At 43.0% G+C, this 8,968-nt stretch overlaps 1 protein-coding gene and 1 long non-coding RNA gene across 2 annotated transcripts in view; both read right to left on the reverse strand.

The window, feature by feature from the left end:
* Window positions 1–325: 325 nt before the first annotated feature.
* Window positions 326–8,968, reverse strand: part of LOC117874618 — a 126,077-nt gene continuing 117,434 nt past the window's right edge. Inside the window, exon 2 of the long non-coding RNA XR_004645038.1 lies at window positions 326–634. This is a non-coding gene — a long non-coding RNA (uncharacterized LOC117874618). The remainder of the gene's footprint in view (window positions 635–8,968) is intronic.
* Window positions 329–8,968, reverse strand: part of CDC42EP3 (CDC42 effector protein 3) — a 46,104-nt gene continuing 37,464 nt past the window's right edge. The window contains exons 2-3 of the mRNA XM_034764923.1: window positions 6,831–6,887; window positions 329–2,421 (exon numbers count right to left, since the gene is read on the reverse strand). Coding sequence (XP_034620814.1) covers window positions 1,347–2,117 — 771 coding nt within the window. The 5' untranslated portion in view covers window positions 2,118–2,421; window positions 6,831–6,887 and the 3' untranslated portion in view covers window positions 329–1,346. The remainder of the gene's footprint in view (window positions 2,422–6,830; window positions 6,888–8,968) is intronic.

Below are 8,968 nucleotides of genomic sequence, written 5' to 3' on the forward strand. Positions count from 1 at the left end.
AATTAGCTTAGAAAGACTTGACCTTTTAGTAAAACTTCTATCTACTTTTAACTTTGGAGAGACTAACATTTAATTAAGATAATGGGGCTGACTGTCTCCTGCATGACTCATTTTCCACTAATGTTGCTGCATGCAGTGGACAATCAGCCCTCAGGTTGCCAATCCTCCAGGATTGTCCTGGAGTCTCCAGGAATTAAAGATTAATCTTTAATTAGAGATGTCATGTGATGAAATCTCCAGGAATACACCCATCCAAAACTGACAAGCCTAAATCAGGCCCAATATTTCATGTGAGAGCTATGTATTTAATCACAAAGAGACAGGGGAATTCAAACATTTATTCTTTATTGTATTGCTCAGAGTATCTATGCAATTTATGTATGTAGTGTAGTTAAGGATCCACATTTCCCAAAACATCACATTGCAGCACAGTCTCTTTACACATGGTGAATAATCAGTGCCTTCTTTAAAAGGTGACAATCAGTTGCAAGTTTAAGCATTTCTGGTAGTAAATGAAGGAAAAAGCCAAGTTATCAATACATATTTTTTCAAACACTCAAAAATACAGTTTACAGAGGACCGCCAATGAAGTCAAGCAACTACTTTGATGATACTCTATCCGTAAATGTAGACTCTGCAGTAAAAAAAAAAAAAAAAAAAAGCTAAATAAGCACAAAAATATATATTTTAACTTTTAAAATAATTTAAATACAGTAATATTTTGCTTATGTTACCTGTGTTTACAACATATGGTCTATGATCTGATCTATAGATATAGGGCCAGATCCTTAGCACCTGAGGCTCTGACCCATATTTAAATTGAATAACCCCAAGTTGTTCATATTTGAACACAGAACAATTGTTTAACACTGAAAAACTAGTTACAGTGCAGCTAAAAGAAATAGTACTAATTTAAACAATTTAAGATTCTAGAAAGAATCTTAGATGTAAAGCAATGTTGAAATAATTAATATTTATTCTTCACCTCATAAATCTCTAGTCTGATGCTTACAGATTGATTACTCAAAAGCCACTGAAGATCAGTTAAGCTAATGGTCACAAGTAGTATTATTATCCCCAAACAACATTTCTTAATTTTTTGATAACTAATACTGGTATTTGAAAGACAATTGTATGGTTGCTGAAAACTTTTATTAAAATGTATCCTCTTGCTACGAGATGTTTACCATACTAAAAAAAACCCCATGAAAAACATAAAAAAATATTTTTAAAGATTTTTAGAAAACCCAAACAACTGCAAATACAGCTGATCTTTTAATATATATATTCTTCAGGTTTTTTTTTTAAATGTATCATTTACAAAGAGGCAAAAAAGTACAACAGTCCTAGGATTTATTTTTGTCCATTACATTGAGGACCTCATCCAGAAGTGAGGGTCCCAGGTCAAGCTGCAATGAAAGAAGCGAGCCTGCAAGATCTGAAAGGGATTCTTCTGACTTAGTCTCTGCCTTAGTTAGTTCACATGAGAGATGACTGTCATCAAGTAAGTCAACTGTTTGCCAATCAGTGCATTGTTCAGAAAGGCTGGATGAATGACTCTCTCTGCCATTAATATAATGCGACCCAGAACCATTCGGCTCCCATAGGATGTCATCTTTGTACATTTCCCCATTCTCCAACTGTTTGCTTTTCTCCTGCAATTTTTCTTCCATTACTGGCTCACAGCTAAGCCTTGCATTCTTTGATGGCCCAAAGGAGTCCCGCTTTGAATTAAATGTCACTGGTGACAATAAGGGCAACACAAGGGCTTGAGAACCACCAATGGCAGGAAGTGAGATGGCATTTTTGAGCACGGGTGAAGGAGTTTCTGTAAACATGGAGTCACAGGTGCTGTTTGCCCTTAAGAACTCATTATGTCCACCAAACTGACCAACTCTTGGTGTTCCCTCATTCCCAGGCAACAGCTCATAATTTCCTTGCAGAAATGAGATGTCCCCAAAAACATCATGTTGTCCCTCTTTCCCAATGTGTATGGTGTGGCGAAAGTCACCAAGTGGTGGACTGATCATATCAGGAGACAAAATATCCCTTAATTTGAATTTCTTCCCTTTCTTATTATTGGCAGCTTTCAGGTAGATGGGTGTCTTAGCTGGCATTTTGTTTGCAGGTTTTGAGGTGCTCTGGTCTGTTTTATAAGAGATAAAAAAAACCAACAACAAAAAAACCACTTCTGATAAGAATTAGCGATTCTTCTCCAGCAGACTTTCAATGTTATCGTTGTCACATTATTGATTTGGATGCCTCTCACAACCAGGGTCCATTTCTTCTGGGAAAGAGAATCTGGGAATTAAGAGAGCTGAAGAACCTCAACGTAGAGCTTTCCAAGTTTAAGCATACAACCGTCCTTCAGGTGAGGAGTTAGTGACCAAGTACTCTATTACTTCCAAAACCTGAGAAAACCTGTATGGGAAACAAAGCAGGTTATTAGCTTACTCTTCATGGTTCACTCAGCCTTGCTTTTACAAAAACAATTAGTAATGGTACTGACAGTTCCAGCCTACAGATTAGCTTTATGATGTTGCTTCCCTTCATTAAGCAGGATAAAAGGCTTTAGTCTAACAAGGGCTAGCTAACCTCTTCCTGACTTCATAGTTTTTTGAAGTCAGAGTTCCTTAGACACGGTTGCTGAGCACAGTTCACTTGGTAAACTCACTATCTCAGTTTCTCTCTCACTCTGTCAGTCATTTTCAATCTGGAGAGGCAGCAATGATATTCAAAGATTTCTACATTGACATTTAAAAGAAAAAAACCTCAAACATTTTAAACAAAAACCCACATACTTTAACACAGAGGCCTATACACATTACGATTTAGATAGGTCTGAGAAAGTTTGAAGTTAGACTTGTATAGGCAAGATTTTCAAAAAATGGTGTAAAAGGCTATGGCTTACAGCGAGCGGCACAGCTGCACCACTGTAAGCTCTCTAGTGTAGCCGCGCTAAGTCGATGGGAGAGAGGTCTCCTGTCGGCTTAACTACTCCAGCCCCAGCAAGCGGCAGTAGCTATGTCGGCGTGAGAAGTTCTCCCACCGACATAGCGTTGACCATACCAACACTTAAGTTGGCATAAGTTACGTTGCTCAGGAGGGTGGCTAATTCACACCCATGAGTGACATAACTATGACAACTTAAGATGTAGTGTAGCCATGGAGCCTAGATTTAGGTTCCTACCCCCATACTGAAGCATCTAAATAAGATACCTGATTTTCAAGAGCATTAAGCACCCACCACCTCTCATTGCCTCCCCCCAAGAAAATGAAAGCATCAGATCATTTATTTAGAAGCCTAACTGTAGGCCCTCTTTTGCTTCCCCGAAAGGTCAAAAATTTAGAAAGTTATCATAGAATATCAGGGTTGGAAGGGACCTCAGGAGGTCATCTAATCCAACCCCCTGCTCAAAGCAGGTCCAATCCCCAAACAGATTTTTGCCCCAGATCTCTAAATGGCCCCCCTCAAGGGTTGAACACACAACCCCGGGTTTAGCAGGCCAGTGCTCAAACCACTGAGCTATCCCTCCCCCCTGAAAAGATATAGAATGGAAACTCTCACCTCAGCCTTAACTACAGTTGTCATTAGCACTTCAATTATAATTAAGTTCAAAAAATTGCACATTTGAAACAAATCACAGGACATAAGGAAGTGCAGAAAGTGTTAAAAACCATATCCCAGGTCAAAGTCTACTGAAGTCAATGGAATTAGGCTACAGGTTCTAACAGCAACATTAATTCAGGCAGGCTGCATGCTATCTGCGGTCAATTAGATTTATTTACTAAAATGAGAAATAAAGCTATATGGTTAAGAACAGAAAACATCATTTATGTGCAAGGTGATCAAGTTCACTTTAATTTTTTTATTTCTTGGTTTTCTGGGTGTGATTTTCAAGCCAGTCCTCCAGTTTTTACAGGCAAAATTTTACATCCACAATTAACTGCGCCTAGTATTCATTCAGGAAGGAGCAAAATTGTGGGAGTAATTCACTGTTGGTGCCAAACAACACAAGCAAGACTGGCCCAGCTTGAAAGTCAGCCCTCTGCAAGATTTACCCTTTTGACTTCTTGCTATTCAGTTTCCTAGTGTGCACTTTTAGGAACTAAGTGCCTAGTTAAAAACTCTTAGCCAGTGACTTCTACATGCACTGGAAAGTGACCTTCATATCCCTCCCTTGGCTTCCCTTTCTCCATCATATAAAACGTCAGCTACGTGTTCTCACTTCCAAGGAACTTTAAGACCCTTCCTCACCCAACCTCATCTCTCATTCAGGATGATTGGCCCATGATGCCAGCCTCTGCAGCCCTGCTGTAACAAGAGTAAGGGAGTGGATCTGTGATAGCAGAGCTGCAGAGAACTCCTGGAACTGCGGCAGGGCCCGGGATAACAGATCCCTGCAGGCAGAGGCGAAGTAGGGGTTTGTGGGTCCCTGGGCCAGAACAAGTGGGGCCCTTCCCTATCCCTTCCCCCTGCATTCCCCCCGGTGCTCCTGCAGGGGAGGAGTGGGGTTGGGCTATGGGGGCTTCCCCCACTCCCCGGCAGGAGCGCCGGGCGGACAGAGCAGGGCAAGCCAACGCGGGGGCACCCATTTTGCTGGTGCTCTTGGGCACGGGCTCCATTGGCCCATGGCTAATCCACCACTGCCTGCAGACACAAGGTAGGGGTGAGGGAAAGGAAGATTCCAGTCCTAGCGAGGCAGACCAGAGACCCCTGGCCAGGGCTGTGAGGAAGAGGAGGACAACAGCAATGAACCTCCCTCCGGCCATGGTGGAGACCACCCAGTGCAGTGGCTGAATGGCTCAGTCCACAGGCAGGAACTGTTCAGAAACACCCCATGGCCACGTGCTCATCCTCCCTTCTGGCAGTCCTGACCGGGGGGTGGGGGGGAGGGTCTCTGCCAGGCCATGACCACTTACTGCCCGGCACCTTGCGCCTCAGTGTCTTGGGCCCCTGCTATTGGCACTGGTAGCCCCCTGCAGCCCCGCTGTTGGTGTTGCCCTATCCATACCGCGCCCCCCCCCCCAAAAAAAAAATTTACAGCAACTGTAAAACTAAAAATAGTTAAAAAAAAATTCTTAAAAGTGAAAAATGCAATATTAACAGTTGAGATAAAAGTCCCGGATTCTGCCAAGGCTATACATAGCACAATATGGTCCTGCTCCATCACTAAGGCTCCCAGGCACGATGGTAAAATAAATAGATAAAAAGGGCACAAATAAACTTAATAAAAAAAGGTGAAAAGGATCGCCTTCAAATTAAAAATAAAACAACAACAAAAATCCCCCCTCCCCCCCACATACTTTGAATACAGACGAGTCCGGAGACATTTCAGCCTCACTGACCCATTTTCAGTATTTGATTCAGTTATAACCCTGTTTTCACTCAAGCAGTTTTACCTTCTATTCTTTGCTGCCAAGCAAACATTTATAATGCTGTCTCAGACTCCTTTCAGCAGTCTCATCAACCAACTACACAGTCAGCATAAGCCTCCCTCATGCAGCCTAAAATTTTCAATGGATGCCTCAGTTTATACCCCAGCCAGCACTGCACAAAGAGTTACAAGCTAGTTTTTGAGGACTAGGGCTTCTAGGCAGAGGTAAATACATAAGGTAAAGGCAGATTCCCATCACCATCCCCAGCAAGGCCAGCGGCAATTTCCTGGTGAGAAACCCACACCCATCCCATCTTTTGGAGGGTGATGATGGGATTTCTATTAGAGCAGTGGCTTTCAACCTGGGGTCCACAGACTATATCTAAGATTTCCAAAGGGGTCCACAAATGAAACAGTGGTTTTCAAACTTATTAGAGTGATCTCTTTTGGGGACTCCACCTTTCATATCTATCTCTGGTTAATAGGTGTCTTAGCGCTGTTCTACATACAAAGTTGCACCGGTTTAACAAGATCGGCACATCACCACACCTTTAGTTCCACCAGTGCAACTTTTGGGTTCAGAACAAGCCTTAAATCTGAAGTCTCACTCCCAAACTGTTGGGAGGAAGGAGATGCCTCCTAAAAGGGAGAGGATCTCAACTATTTTGCCCCTACCCTTGGAGCTTTCTCTCCTCTGATTAACTCTGTTGCTGCTCAGAGCTCTCCCAAGCAGAAGCAATATACATTTGACATCTTCAGTTTCATTGCTGCTCACAGGGTTCTGAATAGCAGCAGTCAAAAGTGACCAGAACCATGTTAACTTGACTCTGATGCTCCTTGGCAAAGCTAAAAGCAACGAATCTGTGCATCTGCCAACTCAATAAAATGACACTGCATTGAGCCTGCATCAGTTTACATTTTGGAGGTTCTCTTAATTTACATTGGAGTTAGAAACATACAAAATAATCTTTAACTCTGCAGAACTTAACAGGACAATCTCTGTACCTGCCTTGTAGATTTGTCACTTAGTCACCAGATGAATGTATTTTCCAAGCCCTGACAAGACACTCTTTGTCTTGAATTTAAAAAACAAGGAGATGCATTAAGTACTAGACTGCTATTCAGATACTCTCCAGTTTGTCAACTCTAACAAGAATATGCATTGATAGGGTCCTCAATTAGCACAATGGCAAACTCCCTTGAAAAGCTGGACACTTACATACAGAATATATTTTATGCTACTTACAAAGCCAAAGGCCAATACAGTCATCATGCAAGACAGAAACGGGTTCTACAGAAAATGCATTACTCAAACCAGATCAGAGACTCTGGTGCAGCTACAACCCATGGTGGGCCAATGATGGCTGAAGTCAGGGCAAACTAGTTAGTACAGTGTAGACAAGCCCTTAGTTATAATATAAGCAGTACTGATATACTTAATTAAGAACTTACCATCTCTTATCTTTGAAATTCCATCTAGATTTCTGTATCTGTAGCAGGCAGCAGCCCCTGCAAAATATGAGAGAAGGACATATGTCTGTTTCCTGGAAAAGATCCCTTAACTTCTGTGTTTATATAGCTCCAAATCCCTTCTGAGTAGCTCCAACCAAATCAGTTGGTATTGTTTAGCTCTTTTGTTGCTCCCTGCTAAAAGAGTTTGCATCCTTTTGATTCAGGCCACAAATTTAATTACTCCATTAAAGATTCAGGCCAATTCACACACCAGTTCAGTTCAAGTGATTTACCCTAACACTGCTCAACCCAGCCCTTTTAGATTAAATTTACCCATTCTGTCCCAGTTTAACTCAAAAGAAACTGTAAAAAAAAGAAAAACCACATAAATACATGAGAAAAATCACATCTCCTGCTCCCCACTGGACATATATTTGTCAGTGATAGGGAATGCATGGAAAGCTTCAAATATTTGATGTCATAGTGAGCTGAAGGGAGAATAAAAGGAATTGGTTCATTTTCAGGAACACTTTCCTCTCCACTTCCCTTCCCAAAGGTGTGAAACACTTCTTATATGGATTCTATCCCTAAATGTTTTCATTTCCTCTAGTTAGATTCCCTCAATTTAATGAAACATTAGACGAAAAGTATGCCAGCAATGTTTAGACAGGTGGTGAAGATAGTTGAACTGCAAGGATAGGCTAGGACAGATGGAACTTAGAGCCCCTGCCTCTAGATATCTCCATTCCTCCTATGTCTGCTCTCCCCCCAGAGTCCCCTTTTATGTTGAAGATGAAAATAAATATCAAACTTTTGGAAAAATCATTCAGCTATTTGCATCTTTAAATCTTGCAGCCTTTCCCCCATGGAAAACCACCTCACACAAATCAAACCTTAGCACCTTAGTTGCTTCTATTAAAATGCACAACAATGAGATAAAGTTGCCATTACAATGGTCATACTAAAATTTCAGTTACCCACCCCACTGAAATGAATAGGGTAATTCACACATCTAGGAGCTATTATTTTAGTCTTTCAATCAGCAATCTTAAAACTGTCTTGCACTTATTAACACTTGAAAGGATATCTCTGAAATCAGAAGGGTGTCCCACAATGCCTGTTCTCACCTCTCTGGCCATTGGTTTGAACTCTACTGCCCTGCTCTCAGGTGACCAACCGTCAGCCCCACCCCATACATTCCTTTGCAAATTTGAAACTCCCCTTCCTGTTTGCTTGGTGAGGCATGCAGTGGTCTCAGCGCGTCTTTCCAGGTGGCCATGCCTGCTCCATGCAATCCCCCGCTTGGAACAATGCCGAGCTGCTGGACCTCATCGGCATTTGGGGAGTAGAGGCAGTGCAGTCACAGCTGCGCTCCAGCCGTCAGAATTATGATACCTCTGGACAGATTTCTAGATGCATGATAGGAAAGGGCCATGACCGGGACACATTGCAGTGCAGGGTCAAAGTGAAGGAACTGCGGAATGCCTACCACAGGGGGCGGGAAGCAAACCGCAGCTCTGGTACTGCGTCCACGAGCTGCTGGTTCTACAAAGAGCTGGACACAATACTCGGTGGTAACCCCACCTCCACTGCAAAGTCTGCTGTGGATACTTCGTTGGCTCATGTGCCAGTCGAGAGTGGACTGAGCCAGGAGGAGGGGGATGAAGAGAGGGAGGGGGAACCAGAGGCAGAGGATGACTCGGAGGCCAGAGACACATGCAGTCAGGAGTTCTTTTCTACCCCGGAGGAGCCTCGCCAGTCACAGCAGTCGGATCTTGACAAAGCGCAAACAGGAGAGGAGGCCCCTGGTAAGTGGATCTGATTTGGGAAGTTGTTGGGGGCAGGAGGGTTGCAGAAAGCAGGCTTGTCTCCCACTTCATGCCTAGTTTGAGCGGCGGAGCAGGCTGTTAATACCCTCCCTCACTTCGCGGTAATCTCCCTCAGATCTCCAGGAAACTGTGGAGACACTGGGCAATCAGCTCCCACACATTCCTCGACAAAGCTGCTTTGTTTCTTCCCCATTAACGGTAACTTTCCTGCGCCACTGTGCCATTACCCGGGGGGGTCTTCTCCAATCCTGCGGCTTCCACCCTGGCCCCTATGCGGTTCACCTGTGTGCAGCAATGGTTCTTCTCTCC

This window comes from Trachemys scripta, chromosome 3 (genome assembly GCF_013100865.1).
Source record: "Trachemys scripta elegans isolate TJP31775 chromosome 3, CAS_Tse_1.0, whole genome shotgun sequence".
NCBI lineage: Eukaryota > Metazoa > Chordata > Testudines > Emydidae > Trachemys > Trachemys scripta.